We start from the raw sequence: 16,081 nt of genomic DNA, 5'->3' as shown, positions 1-16,081 counted from the left end.
CTACTTAAGAGTCCTGAAACATTTGTTTTCATGTTAAACAGAACACAAAACACCGTACAGACCAACTGGAGAAGTGAGCGTTATTCCTTTTTTTTTTCTCTTTTTTTTTCCACAATGTTTCCAGGCTCATGTAGTTGAATAGGAGCTTTAGAACAGCAAGAAAGACAGATTAGAAAGAATGGGGTGTTGTGTTTTGAGTTGGTCGTGGGTTGGATCTGGTGTGAATAAGTGATTGTTGGAGGGAAAGGGGAACACTGCAGCTCTCAGTGTTGAGCTCCATAGAGACATGATCAAAGAACTCTGTCAACCAAGACAGCTGTTCAACTCAGACTTTAGTCACCCAACCATGCACACTAATCTCTAGCTGAAGTCTGGAGAGGAAAAAGAAAACTCGCTGACCAAACTGGACTTAATGAGCATCCACCATTCAAGAAGAGCAAACAAATGCAAATGTGCTAGAAGAGATGCAGATGCTTCAAACGTATGTCCTTTTTTTTTTACACATTAAATTTTCAGTTTCAGTGAATCAATAGTTTCCAGACACCAATTTTTCGACATTTTAGATTCCGTGAATATTCACATTTGTCCAAATTTCTGTGTCCCCTAAAACATCAAAACTTACAGCCAACAGAACTGACGGGCTGACAGGTCAACCCCATCGCTTCACATTTGTCCAACCGTGACATGTGCTGTGTTCTGTCTGAGCATCGCGCTAAGACTGCGGGAGGGTTAGGTTACGTTGAAATGGATCGCTTGTATATTCATCTTTTATGTTAGTGATTAACCATAATGCTGCTAACCAGAGAAATAATGGAGCCATTTGTTAATTCACCATGTCGTACAAGACAGAGCTGTCTGCTATTAGACATTTCGTACAAACCATGCATCACTTTGTATCCACAAAGGGGATGGAACCAAAAAGTAGCATGCAGCAAATTACATAATTTTACATACATAACTTTAAAATATATGTTCAGATGTGTTTAACATTTTGGTGGCTTAAATAATGAAGCATTACTCATCTTGCTAAACTCTCTTGGCAGTGATTTTAGTGCAACTTAAATTTGTATCTTTCACTCTTTACCTACAATTTACAGAAGGATGTTTTAACATCTTGAGAGCTGGCAGCATGGTGGAATGAAATTGCACACCAACTTGGAAATAGGAAATTAGCTTTGTTCATAACAATCCAATTGATTTAATTGGGTATCTTAAAAAAAATCTATTTTTAATGTTAAGCCAGTTGGCAGTTTATTTCTATGGCACATTTCTAAAAAAATAATAATAATAATAACCAAAGTTGAACAAAGTGCTTCACAGGGCTGAAAATAATTAAGTGAAAAATGAAACAGCGTAATAAAAATAAAGTTATAATAATAGAAAACCTGAAAATTTGCCAAGACAACACTAACAAGTAAGTCTATGAAATAAGAACAGACGTAAATGTAGTTGGTATGGATGGAGAGGGTGTAAATACAGTAATAACACCATTGCAATGCATTCATTTGAATGTGTGGTTCTGCAGGTTTGTTTTCCTCATTCTCCTGCTCTGGGTCAAACTGGCTCCAACATGTAAGGTTGGATGGACAAGTCTTCTGTTGTTGACATCTGTGATAAACTTGGGAATAAAAAGTTTCTCTGCCAGCAGATAACTACACTACTGCTATCAAACTACAAAAATGGCCAAGCAAGGTGGAGTGAAACGCTGTGCAATCTGGAGGAGGGCAGGCGTGAAATGTCTAATTCACATTTTTAAAAATATGCAGCAAACCAGTTTCTCTAAAACAAGCCTCAGAACAGGGGCAAACAAAGGGTATGTGGAGCGACAAAAAAGAGGAGTGCAGACCAAAGCTTTGCATTTCTATTTTATACAGACCATAAGTGAACAATTTACATGTGGAAAGGAAGGATTTAAAAGCCTGATATGTCCACTTTAAGAAAACAAGGGTGAAGTGTGCAGGAAAGGCTATTCTCAAATTCAACATAAATTGAAAAGAAAATTACTAGTACGAGCAAATACTACGGCATACATCATATTTTCACGTCTCATAACTTTTGCATGGGTCTACTATTTACGTTATCAAGATTTTCTTGAGCAAATGTGTGCACAGAGTCTGTCTTTTTCCTGCAAAGATCAGTTTATAGTCTTGCAGTTTTAGTTCATTTTGTCCAACCTATATTTCCTCCTCATTGTAATCTCGCCAACACTCATTCCTCAAAAAACAGGCATGTTGTCTTTGATTTTGCAATCTGCCATTTTCACTGTCTTGTTATTTTTGGCATTAGTATGGGAGCATTAAATTTCCCACTGGTGTTCACTGGTTGAACACATTCTTGGGCCACAGAGCGGACCATTAGTCAAGAAAGTGTTCAGAACATTCGGAGCTCAACTATTCACTGCAAAAATTGGAGAGTTTTCAAACTTCTATAAAAATTTAAAAGTTTAGTTGTTTTGGAATAGCACCATTATTACCTTGGCCTTGTTCTAAGTTCTGACTTTACTGAGAATATTTATGATTCTCAAGGCAATGACAGCTCACACAGTCAAAACCAGATGTTTGCTCAAAGTTGATCAAAATGTACACTTTTTTTTCCCATTGGACATTAAATCCAACTAAACCTGTTTTTGTAGACTTAGGATTGCCAAAATTATTTCAACAGGCTGAATGCAGAAATTCATGACTGTGATCTTCTAGAAGGAACACCTCAAACACACTACTTCATATTTGATATCAGGAGAACAACAGTGGACTTCCATCCCTAAAGGTGCCATGTTTATCTGTTTGAACAAAACATATATGTATAAACCACTGGGAAAATCCAGCCATTACAAAGGCCCTGTGTCCCAAACATGACTGTCCTTATCCACAGTAAAATAAATACAGTACCAACATGAGCTGTCAGGCAGGAAAAGCTCAAAAAGCAACTCATGAAACATGAGTTTTAGTTATTGAAGATGTGCCATGTGATCCGATACCCTCATCATTGGATTCTGAAGAAACGGAGGGAGGTTGCAAACCTCACAACACCATCTCAACTATGAAGCACAAAGGTGGGTGTTTTGGTTTCGAAGTGACTGCTCCACTGCACAAAATATTTTAGATGGCATAAAGAGCAAAGAGGATTAAGTAGAAATATTGAAGCAACTTCCTAGGGCCTCAACCAAGATATCAAAGCTTCATCCTATTGGACAAATGGACAATCATACCACCAAATAGCTACAAAGTCACTTAAGAAGAAAAAAAATAATGTTAATCTAATATCTAATATCAACCCTGTATGAAATGTGCAGGTAGAGCTGAAGAAATATGTGTGGTCTTAGTAGCCTACAAACCAGACTTGGAGCATTTCTTTCAGGAAGAATAGAGCCCAGCAAGCTCTATTGTGAGAAGCTTAGAGAAAAACACTCAATGTTTTACCCAAGTCATACAACTTAACTTAAAGACAACACCGTACATACTGAGGAAATGTATGAAAATGTCTGACTTTAAAGAAAGTAATAAAAAACATGATCACTTTTTCTGATTTAATATCAAACTGTAAAAGAAGGAAAGTAGATATTGGAAAATATCTACTTTCAACTGTAAGCAGATAACAAGTCCATTTAAAGAAGTTGGTAATGCCAATGTGGCAGTAATTACATGTCTGTTGGCGTCCTAATGAGTAGAAGCAGAGTCTCAACATTAGTTATAGGGTCAGAAATATTTATTCCTCAGGTTAAAATGTTTTTCTTCCGAGTTAGAAATTACTTTCTAAAGAACCATTATCTGTAAACTGCGATGAGAAGAATTCATGGACAAGTGTATTATGTAATCCTTTCTTGGTTTTGAGAACACTTTGCTTCCCCTAGCAAGCAAATAAATCAATCGTTAAAGTAGTACTTAAAAGTGTTTCATTGTTGATGCTACACTGAGACCTCACATGGTTTTTAAACAAGCAAGATTGACTTATATTTTTTTTTGTTTTCAGTGTCACAAAAGATGCAAACTTCTTGCAACACTGAATAGCTATTTATGCTCGTTTATACTGCACGACTAAACTTCTCCAAAGCAGTGTCATCAAAAAATGGGAGACCAAGAAATACACACCGGTAAATTAATTCCTGAGGACGAGGTTTGGGGCTCAAGACGGAGAAGCAAACGATTGTCGCGGAATCCGCTTGCTTTGATCTGGATGCTGTGAAGCATCTTATCACAGAGAAGCAAGAAGAAATTCCCATGGTTAAAATAAGTGGGTTCCCTGATGATTTGGGAGGCTTTTGTCCAAAAATTTTTTTTTTTTTTTTTTTTTTTTGTGAAACATCCTGATTAGGAGAAAGTTGAGCCCAACTGTTTTTAAGTGCAACACTTATAAACTATGCTTGATACTCCAATCAGAGAGGCCAGCTAGCAAAGAATCTCTTTTCTGTAAATTCGGTAAGATGCATTTCCAAAAAAGATGGGAGCAAGAGGTGGCCTTTCAATGTGCAGCACAAAATGTAAAAGCACTGTTTTGCCACTCTGATGGCATGTTTCATGTCAGCTCTGCACATGTTCTGAGTCATCTCCTCAGACCTAAAAGGAACATCTTTTGCTTTCAGCACAGCATGCAGCTGCTTTTTATCCGAGGCTTTCTCTGAGATGATAGACATACTCCATGCACTTCAGGACGCATGCTGCCACAGAAAATATGCGGTCATCCTAATTCATGTTGCTACCTTGACCATATCCAAATCAGTGCACTTTTAGTAGTTATGTAATATTGACATAGCTGCTTCAATCTAAGCTCCCAGCTGGCTACTGTGTTTTTTTTTTTTTTTTTTTGCTCCGATAAGTAGGGGTCTGTATGCATGAATAAGCATCACAGAAAAGTTGTCTAAGAAGTCAAGACAGCAGCAGGAGATTGCCTTAAATACCTTCTTCATATTTAAGTATGCTAGATCCACTGTGTTGATGCCCCCAGTAAAAAAAAAGAAAAAAAAAAAAAAAAAAAACCAAAAAGAGCTGTCCTGGTAACTAACACTAGATGCAATTTTTATTGGTATAAAGCATTTTTGCTTTTATCGTTGTACACCTGTAAATCTGTGATCTACAGACTGACGTCAACGATTATTACCTAAAAGACCATTCAGACATTTTTTAATATTATATATATTTTTTTTTTTTATAATGGCTTGTGCTCTGCAATTATTATTACTATGTTATGCTGTACATAGTCGCTGTCAGACAAAAGCCTTGCACCTCCAAAATAGAAGTTTTCAGGAAAGGAAGAAAGCCTCTTTCTTATTCATGTTAATTCTTTGTGTTTGCTGATTTTTCAATGCCTATTGATCAATAAAACCACAGACATGAAGGTTTATCATTAGAGCTGATCTTCCAAACCTTTTAAAGATTAGGTTTCTTTTTATGCCAGTGTAGACAGCTTTCTGCACACACATGCACAAGCATGCACACACACGTGCACACGCATGCACACACACATGCACGCAGACACAAAATATTAACCGTATTTTCTAAATGTAATTTAGGTCATTCTCCGAGACACCTGAGCAAGCAGACATATTTTAGGAGAATAAAATCAGAAGTTTGTTGAGGCTAAAGCCAAAAATTATCAGTCAAATGATAATTTATAAGTTATATATATACTTTTTTCTCCCTGTGCTATATGTGGTGTTTATATGATAGAACTCTTGAGGGTCCTTGGTTGAGCATAAGGCATGCTGAAAGATGGGGTAAAAGAGCCCTTAGCCAGATGATTGGACGCTCATATCCAAGCCTTAATTCTAGTGTGCAACAGTCATTTATGGCTTCAAGATTGCTCAATAATGCATCAGAACCCACAGGCCTTCAGGGGAAGCAGCCAGTAATCAAAAAGTAAGTTAAGGTTTTCATAATAAGGGACTATAAATAACTTTGGACAGAAATGGGGGCATGTAAAATTTATAGGCGATGATTCAAACCCCATGAGGTGGATAAGCTTAATGCAATAAGAAAGCATGTGATATTAAGAGAAGTAATGATTTGATCACATATGGAAGATGATTTTTTTGCATAGTAGATTACTTATGCCTTAAATGTGTCGATAAACAATATCAAAATTGTTCTGAAGGTTTAACTTCCAAAATCTTCCTTTATTTTTAACATATACTGTGTACATCAAACTATTTTAAAAAAGGTTTAAACAGTCAAGGAAACTTTGTATAAGAAATTGGTATCAATTAAGCTTATAAACAAGTAAAACTAGCTTTCTCTACTTGCAAGGATAACATATTTATACTGACAATACTCTAAAATATTGGAGTTTTAACATAAGAACTGTTAGAATGAAGTACATGTATAATTGCTGAAACCGTGAGACACTTTGCCCTAAAACTCATAGCTGTAGGAAGGTTCAGGCAGTGTGATGCAACACCAAAACAAATCATGTCAGGAATGTTTTTTGTGGTGAATGTGGCTTTCAGGCATACTGCAATGCAATATAGGTAAACAAAAAAAACATGAATTTATGTAACTGGACATTGTGTAAGTGTGTGTCTGCATGGTTATACGTCCTCTTTGTCTCTGTGTTGTGTTGAACTGGTGAACAGTCTACCTCTTGCCCCATTAAGCACTCCAGAAAGACACTAGATCGCTCACAAACATGCGTGAATTGAGTGGGAAAAGATTACAGGTAGTTGGACTTTTTGGAGACCATAATTTCAGTTATGTTAAACCATCAGTGGTGACGCTTGGCAAGTGCTGAGTCAGCTCAAGAAAAGCTAATTTAGTCTCAAGCCTTTTGTTTTTGCTTTAGCTTGTTTGGCATTTCTAAATTTTGCATTAAGTCTGTCCAAATGTTACAGTGGCAATACAAATACTTTTTGGGATTTAGTTTGGTATGTTTTAAAATAGTAAAAACATTATTTTAATTTATTTTTAAAGATACAGCACAAATTACTATTTTCAATTTTGCTTGTTTTTGAAATAATCTGTGTTTAGTTATCTCTTCAGCAGTTTTAAACCAGATAAATAAATAATTGTCAACCAGCCTAAAAACAGCGCTACTGTTCCTGGGATACCGGTCCAGGTACTTCCAACCCGTTAGATGGATCATGTAGCAGTCGTCAGCGACACGTTTCAAATACATCATCCTTGATGTTGTTTGGGCAATGAAACATTGATTTCTCTTTTTGCTGCCCTCCCTTCTCCTGGTTCAAGCAGGCAGTTTTGGACTTTAAACACAGAAGGTCAAAAAAAATAAAGGATTTTATAACAGTGAGCCACTGAGAGTTTAACATTTGATCCAAGCTTTGAAAGCAGCTATCTTTTGCAAGTGAATGTATGCTTTTTTTGTGTAAAAATGACATAATCTGAAACTGTATGTCTTTTGCATAAGATTATGTAACTCCTTGTTTCAGAGACAGCATTATTTTACTGATAAAAATCCAGCTAATGATGTTATTAAACATTACTGAACACAACTGGACAAAAGCGTGGGTAAAACAATTCTGAGTGTCTAGTAACTCGGTAGTTATAATGTGCATAAAGGGAATAATTTTAATTCATAGTTTATGTTGACCTGATTTAAAAAATACTAGGAATGCACTGATGTGAAAATGTGGGCTATTATTAATATCTGATTCTGATATAGCTGCTATGGCCAACAACCAACACTTACTGATATCATATATGTATATTTTATATATTTCACTACCTTTCAGCATCTTAGAAAAACCCAATCACACCCCTGACACCATCATAGCTTTTCTGTTTCAGTTAAACTCCCCACAATCCAGCACTGCATCACTAAAAAATGTCTCGTGATCAAACAAATAATCACTGGGCATCACAAATACCACATGACAAAACGCTCTCAACTCTCCCTTCAGAAAAGAAAAGGCAACTAGATGGAAATAAATATTGGTCGTTATATCTAGCCAGTTTTATTTATCAGACTCATACTCATTTAAAAATGACTAATATAAGCCGATACTGTTGTCAGGGCCAATATATTATCCATTCCCCAAAAGGTATATTTACTAAATTTGAATTTTAGCTTGAAGAAAGCTGCATTTAAATCCCATATTTTCTTGTTTCCCAAATTTTCTACCCATCTTTCTCCTTAATTCACTTAATCTGATCCTGGTAAAACATATTTAAGCTCTTAAAGAAATGGTCTTGAAGGGGAAAAAAAGCAGGTGAACAATGGACATCTGAACAAGAATGGGAGCAAGAAATAGAAGAGGCATCTTTCAGCAACATAATGTGAAAAAATCATTTAGAGAATTTTACTTTGTGTCAAAATTTTTAAACCCTCAATCTAATTCAGCAATTGTGCTGGACAAACAAATTTGGTATCTTCGTATAAGTTATTTTCAGAGTTAAAAAAGGGATCTACTCAATGATATGTAGGTGGTCATAATGTTATGATTGCTTAGTATTTATTGCCCACGTTGTCATTTATCTCTTACCAGATCAAAAACACATAACTCTTATGATATTGCACTACAGTCTCAAGTTGCTGAGCAATTATCTTTATAATTTTTAATGACTCCTCCACTATCTGTAGGTTTTGGGTCTGCAGCCTCTGTGTGCCTAGTCTCTGCATGGCAATGTCCAGTGATTACCAGGAGCCTCACACTAAGCCTCATCTATCTGCCTGGCTGCCTGCTAATCTGCCTGACCACCCTGCTTATTCAATCTCCTGCATTGAAGTACACACTGGTTCGGGCTACACTGTCTGGTATTCCACTCATACACTCTGGTGAGAGCCACTCACTCAAATCCACTTATCAGCTGGTGACCTTCAATTTTTTATTTTATTTTTTTCACCAAGCATCCATCTCAACTCACCGATTCCAGATTTGACTTTTATTAAACTTGGTGACAATTTTCTGGTTTTCTTTTTTTAAAAGACACCTTTGGGTCAGAATCCTAGCCTAACATGAGAAAAATTATTTCTCCTCACTTGCACTGTTGAAATGTGGATATATTTATATTGGCTATTTTAAGACAGGTTAATCAATGCTGTACATTTTTTGTATTTTCCTTTCTAGAATATTGAATATAAAATCATGTTGAAAATTTCCAAACACCCTGCAGCAAAAAAGGTTCAAAATAGATCAACATAGGAATAAATAACTTTAAAATTTATACCTGGCTTATAGTTAAAAAGTACAAGGGGAGTTGAATTGTCTTTCATGAATTTTAGATGCTAAACAAATGAAAATGTCTCGACTTACCGTCAAACTTTTTATGTCTGGAGGTGAATGTTGTTCTCATGTTGTGGCTGCTGTCGTCAACCATAATCTCAAATTCCTGCTTGCTTTGCTGGCTGAGTTTGTCCTCCATCTCAGATGTGCAGCAGGTGTAACCCTTGGGACAGACACGGAGGTGCTCACCTGAACGAAACAGAGACACGGAGAACCGTTTTGCAATGCCACAGGATTTGGATGTTTCATAAGGCTGCGCTAAGTCTTTGATCAAAAGTCTCCCGTGATTGTTGGGACTCTCGTCGCTGAAACTATCAAAGACAGCCAGAGTGTAACAAATGAAAAAGATAATGTTTATTGGTGAGATGGAAAGTAACTTTTATATACCAGCGCCTATTCCCCATACAGCATCTTTATCACATTGCCGTTACAGGAGATGGAAAATACTGTTTTCAGAGCCGAGTCAAGTCGGGTCAGTCTTATGTATGCAGTCCAGAATAACAAATTAGCCGTAAGGCATGCAGCAAGATGGAGCCTGGCATGGCTTCAAACTATGACATCAGCCAAGCAATTTTGGATAATGGTTACATTAGAGGATTTCTGTTCACTAGGGGCCAGCATAACAAGCTATAAACAAATCACTAACATATTTTGTCATGACAAGTAACAATTGCCCCTTTACTCATCCATCAGATACCAAACAATATTTGTTTGAAGTCATCTTTCTGCAAATCCTATACAGAACTAAAGCAACACCTCTGGTGTGAAATATTTGGTAAAAATATCATAGTGATAAACAGAAATCAGATAGTTACAAATGGTGTTTAATTTAAAACATGGAGAGAATTTATTTGTTGAAAATAGTGCAAATGAGACTGTTGACAGCAAAGAGTCACAAAATGCTTGATTGATGGGAATTTGCCATTTGTTCTCTTTGTGAAGAGACCAGAGTGGAATTTTACATTAACCTCAGAAAACCATTCTAAATATGTTAGACATTCTTAAATAGTTGAGAACGTGTAGAAGTGGAAACTCTACATTTAATAATTTCTTAATTTAGTTCTTATTAATCCTGGGTAACTGAACAACTGTATTTCTATTACACCTAATTTTTATAATAAAGAAAAATATTATTTACTTTAGAGTTGATGGAAAAAACAATCCACAAGAAAACCAAACAGGTCAAAGAGGTGTTTGTGTGGAGGACCCAAATGCAGGGAAGAGGAAAGCTGAGGTGGACTCAAATATAAAGATAGTTAATAAATAAAACTAAATTAAGCACATTAAATTAAATAAATCCAAAATAAAACAGAAACAAGGGAAGACGACTAAGGAGAACATACTAGTAGTCAAGCAGATGAATCAGCGATGACTGAAAAACCAAAGACGACTTTCCACTGGGGAATACGAAAAGAATTTAACTAATTAGCAGAGTGGAAAACCAGAGAGCAAAGAAAGAGGGAATCAAATAGAAAGAATGACACAACAGTAACCACAAACTAAAAATGTGTCAACTGTACACAAACAGAACACAGCTAGATATGAAAAGGTCTCAAAACCCACAGGAGACCGGGGAACTCAGAAATACTAAAAAACAGGAAGTAACTAGAACACAGAAAAGAAATGGACAAAATAACCTAAATAAAAGAAGAAACTATCAATAAGAAACTCAGAAGCTGAAAACACTAAATACAAGAAATATAATTACACAAAATAATAAACAAAACCAAACCCATAAGAGAATGTTGTATAAAATTAAAGTCTGGCTTTGAAATTATTACTACCAATAGTGGGAGAGAAAAAAAACATACTATAATTTTAAGTTGCACCATGACCCACTAACTGCTTTTGAAACCAGAGAACAAAGCAACAACCCAATATTAAAAAAAGACAGACATTGTAATTTCTTTCAACAACATCTCCAGAAGTTGTTTAGAAAGAGAGCATCCATTAGCAGATTCTTTGGAAAATAATTGTACTGTATCTTTGACTCTTTTCAGATGCATAAAGAATTACCTAACACGCTATTTCTCTGCATGTTGCACACACTGGCACTGAGAATCTCAGGCATCATTAGGGATTAAATGAAAAAGTCTGGCTAGAAGCCACATGAAAGGTTTGAGTTTTTCCACATCCACCTATTAACAAATGAAAAGAGAGATGAAACGAGTGCCACTGTTCCAGTGGGGAATTGGCATGGCGGACAGTGAGAGTGGGACTTTTTTTCAGAAATCCTTCTACAGTAAACCACTGCTTTAAATGGCAGGCACTAAGGTGCTTTGCATTCTTGTACAGTAAGTCATGGATGAAGCAGCTCTATATGGATAATGAAACGGGGAAGATGAGGGATATACGTGCAGGCACTCTCTAATGTACCTAATCCATAATCAGACCTAAGAAAGGCACCAAACTCCAGTAATGAGGTGCACCATCAACATTTCAACATAAACACTTTCCTCCAGAGTCTTGCCATAGCCTTCTAGTAAAACTTCATAAAACCTAAAAAAATTAAAAAATAAAAAAGCTGATTTACAACTGTCGATTTCTCCTTTATGCTTTTTCTAGGCTTTTAGGCATTTTTGCTAATTGACAATGCGGTTCAGTTAATGCAAAAGCATCATCCCACTCTTATACGTAACAGCCAATATGTGGAGCATCACTGTGTGAAAATATGTCAACATAGACATTCATTAATGTGTCAAAATGCCTACAAAAAAAAAGAGGATGCTTAATAAAATGCTGCAATGATGCAAGGGAAACACACAGTAGCTTCATCATCACCGTATTCACAGATTTAACAGTCAAAAATCATGCACTCTTTTCCTGTCATTTACTTGAGATATTCTTTTTATGAGGTCGCACTAATCACAGATTATAATTCATGCTACATTGCCTACAAATAATAGGGTAATTAATTCATCTTAAACTAGCACACTTGGACAATATTAAAGAAAACTGGTCATTCCAGGTGTACAGCATGCTTGACAGAGTCAGAATGTGTAGCTGTCCAAATAGGTGTGAGCTTGGCACAACAGTAGATCTGCGCCTTAGAGTCATAATGATGGATAACTGAGGGAAAACTACAGCTTTGTGCTATAGTTTGAGACCCTGTGAGTTTGAAGGACTGCAAGTTGCTTTCAATTTTAGGTTTCCTGCAATGCAATAAAATTGGCTTAAGTTGTTGGAATACCACTGTTGGCTACTGAAGACTGGCAAAAGAAAGAAAATCAATAAAAGGCAGACCTGTCCTTAAGTGTAAAAGACAGGTGAAGGGAATTGGTAGTGCTTTTAGCTTTCACAGGCTGTGCACCTCTCTATTCACCTCTCAGCTTTGTTTTCATATAAACACGTAATTTGACTTCACCCTTCCTCTGTCACTAAAGCCAACCGACAATAAGCCTTTGTGAGTAGTAGACATGAGCATGAGCTGCATTTATAAGGTCTTTTAAATGGCATGGTTGCATGTTAAACCCTCTTTGTGCTTGTCTTCATGTCTCTTTTTTCATAAATAAAACGCCAATCTAAACTGCACATTGTAAACAACAGTAATAGTAAAGTCACATGAAATTTTGCAGCACTTTTTGAATGCTTCGTCTTTGGGTTGTGAGGTTTGCTTTTTATAAACACAAGTGCAAAACTGGATATGGTGGTGTCTCATTAAACAGGATTTTCCCTGTTTTACTTCACTACTTTGCACAAGAAAGAAAATATGGAACCATGCAACATTCTGCATGGCTCCATTTTGCATATGGAGCCATGGATATGGCTTCAAGACAACTTTTGCAGAACTGTTTCCTTTAAGTTTTCAAAAGATAACACTGCATTGAAAAAACTGGCCACAAGAGATAGTAGGGTCTATCTCTTGTACTCAAAGTATTTTTTTAAAAGCCTAGGTGAAAAAAATGTGCAAATGTAATTAATAATAATAAAAAAAGACTCTGCATAATGATTGGTTTTGTTTGAAGGACACAAAACTGTTTTACTTTGGACATTATTAAACAACACATGTTTTAATCTCAAGCTCTGACACATCCACCCACATTCATAATTCATTAACCTACTGACATAATCACAAATTCATGGGTCACCACACACAGCCATGCAGAAATCCATAAAACATTGTTTGCTTAAATGATCATCAGATTTATAAACAAATAATTATGTAAACAATGTGGAATTGCACAATTAACTGCAACTTACTCCATCTTACTAATGTGGCATTCTGTCCTTGCAGCTGCACAGCAGCTCAGATGCCAGAGCAGAGCACACTGCTGCTCAGCTTTCTGAATGAGCTGATCAGGGATTTAAATGTATGTAATTATAGACTGTGAGAAAATTTAGGATAAATGCTAATGTTCTTGGGAGATCTTTCAATGAAATGTTGTGTCATTAGCTTAAATGCATTTCAATCAAACAAAAATTAGAAACATGTTTTAGGTTGCAGATGCAATCATCTGTTTTGTCAGTTTCTAAAAAGCACAGATGCGCTTGGCTCCCCCTGATCATCACATACAATATGCTCCCAGTGATGATTGAAAATAAATGTAATTATGAAAAGTCGTTGACCAGTTTGTCATCTCAAAGTCCAGTTGATTTGTCAGAGAAAACATGGTGAAGCATGGTTGCATGACAAACACAATCAGCCGTGTAAATACAATTCCTCCGCTGATGAAAAATATTAAATATTTTGTAATTGGGGCCTGCCATAGCAATGCAACTTACGCATTGCATGGCAAGCACATATTGCACCCAATAGAACGTCTCTTCATTATTATAGTTTATTTATTTTTCTTCCATCACCGTTAAGGCGGCCCGTACCGCTGCGTGCACCCCCACAAAAGTGGTATCAAAACGTTCAGCTTGATCCCAAGAAGGGAGATATTACTTTTAGTGGGATTCTGAGTTAAAATGACGACATAAATTGATCAAAACAAGAAAAATCGAGGCCGAGTGTCTCATAGAATCAGTAATCTTTCTCTCTGAAACACACACACAGCACAGTGGATTTCTGACTCCAAAACTCTTTTTAACTCCCCCTCACAGGCACAAATATCACCCTATTGGTCTAAAAGTCGGTCATGACATAGATACACATGCCTGCTCCCGTAAAATGATTTCAAAATTTTGCTAGGGCTTATGGTTTTTTTGTTAGGGTCCTTGAGACCGATGCTGGGTGTCTTAGAAGTATAGAAACTCTGTCTCCAGCATACTGTCTGACAGAGAGAGCCAGCCCAAGTGCAGATAATTAATTACCATAGCAACAGGGCCCAGAGAAAGGCAGTGAGTAGTCTCACAAACAGGCAGTGACAGGTCTAACACTGCATTGTGGGAAGAATACGCATTTCCTGTGACTATTCATATTTTCCTTACATAAAATTATTATTTCTCTGAATTTCTGAGTGTGAATTAAAATCCTTAGTATGAAGGTTGAAAAATTTTGAGACATAAACAATTACCCACTGACTTTATCTTTTTTCTAAACGAACCGTGAGTAAGAACCACATGTGCGAAGCTTATAGAGGTCAGTCTCGGGCCGTTTCTCAATACTCAAGAACGCAAGTATGTTCTTGAGTTCTTGGCAAGTACGTACCCACAAGAACAGTTGAAAGTCCGTTCTTACTGAGTTCACAAGGATGCAGTATGCTAGTTCGCCAATTGGAACAGGGCGTTCTTGATGACGTCACTCAACTTCCGTAAATTTCAATAAATTGTTCAGTTTAACAGGATAATTCCTGTGTTAAACTGAACAATTTAACAATTGGGTCTGGACAATTTTATAATTGGGGCAAATATTAACAGATATCAAATATACATAATTAAGGAAAAGTAATTTCTAAGTAGAAATACCTTCAAATTAACGGGATTAAGTTTTTTATTACTGATTGAAAAAAATTCATCACCTCAAATTACTTGTTCAGACTTCTGTTACAGTGAAGCTTGAGTCTTGTTTGGCACCTTCATCAAATGATTTGCTTATAAAATATTTATCTCAAATGACAAATCATAATAGATGATGGCTAGCCTGTCATGCAGTTAACTGATTTCTTCCTTATTCCCCAGGTTTGCTGGGGATTCATAAACAGAGAAAGTTAAAACAATTATTTCATATTTAATGTTTTACCAACCTGCATCTGGCCAGAGTTCCTGTCACACAACTGGATGGTTATTTTATAATAACTACTAAACACTTAACGAACAAACAACAAGTTTGTTTTTAACAAACTTATGTTTCCTTTGTTATCATAATCAAGTATACTCTAGTAAGATACCAGCATAGAAAGAGAAACAACATTTTTGTAGGAATGTCTTTATTAGAACAACAACAACAACAACAACAACAAAAAACAACCAGATAATCAGTCAATAACTCCAGGAAATTCATACTGAGACTGGCAAAAGCAAATATTACCATAATTTAATAGTTTTTTTTTTAAGAAGATGAGGAGACAGTGAAGAGAACATTTGCAGGACATGGGGATGACGAGAACCTCCAGGAGTTTTTGGGAAGCTGGAAGTAAATCTGGAACTGCAGTCTGCTCACCTGAAGAGCTGCCTGCATAAAACAATGAAAAATAAGAGTTCACTCTCATACATGAAATGATAATCCTAGGGAAATGGGTTTTTTTTTAATTTACAAATTAAAGTATGACTCTCTGATCATGAAGGAACATTGTATTAAAATATTTTTCTTACTACGAATTTAAATGCCCAAAAACAGTTAATTAGCGAATTAAAGACTTGAAAGTCTGTGTCAACACAATTTATAAAATACCAATATTAACTAAATAAATATAAAAAATAAGCTAAGAGAAAATATATTTCCTATTCTGCTACTTGCAGCTAACTACCATATACACTTTATATCTCACTTTCAGCCGCTACGAACAGATAACAAGCAGCGGAAAACGACAG

The 16,081-nt window shown here is 36.1% G+C and overlaps 1 protein-coding gene across 1 annotated transcript in view; it reads right to left on the bottom strand.

Annotated features, from left to right (window-relative positions):
- Positions 1-9,199: 9,199 nt before the first annotated feature.
- LOC106939255 (glypican-6-like) overlaps positions 9,200-16,081 on the bottom strand; it is a gene marked incomplete at its 3' end in the record, with an annotated part of 38,307 nt that continues 31,425 nt past the window's right edge. Inside the window, exon 3 of the mRNA XM_015021606.1 lies at positions 9,200-9,358. Coding sequence (XP_014877092.1) covers positions 9,200-9,358 — 159 coding nt within the window. The remainder of the gene's footprint in view (positions 9,359-16,081) is intronic.

The sequence above is a fragment of the Poecilia latipinna genome, unplaced genomic scaffold (genome assembly GCF_001443285.1).
Source record: "Poecilia latipinna isolate Pla-1442-1.1 unplaced genomic scaffold, P_latipinna-1.0 Scaffold2813, whole genome shotgun sequence".
Taxonomy (NCBI): Eukaryota; Metazoa; Chordata; class Actinopteri; order Cyprinodontiformes; family Poeciliidae; genus Poecilia; species Poecilia latipinna.
The sequence above is the reverse complement of the archived record's forward strand: the minus strand, read 5'-3'. Positions and strand labels throughout refer to the sequence as shown.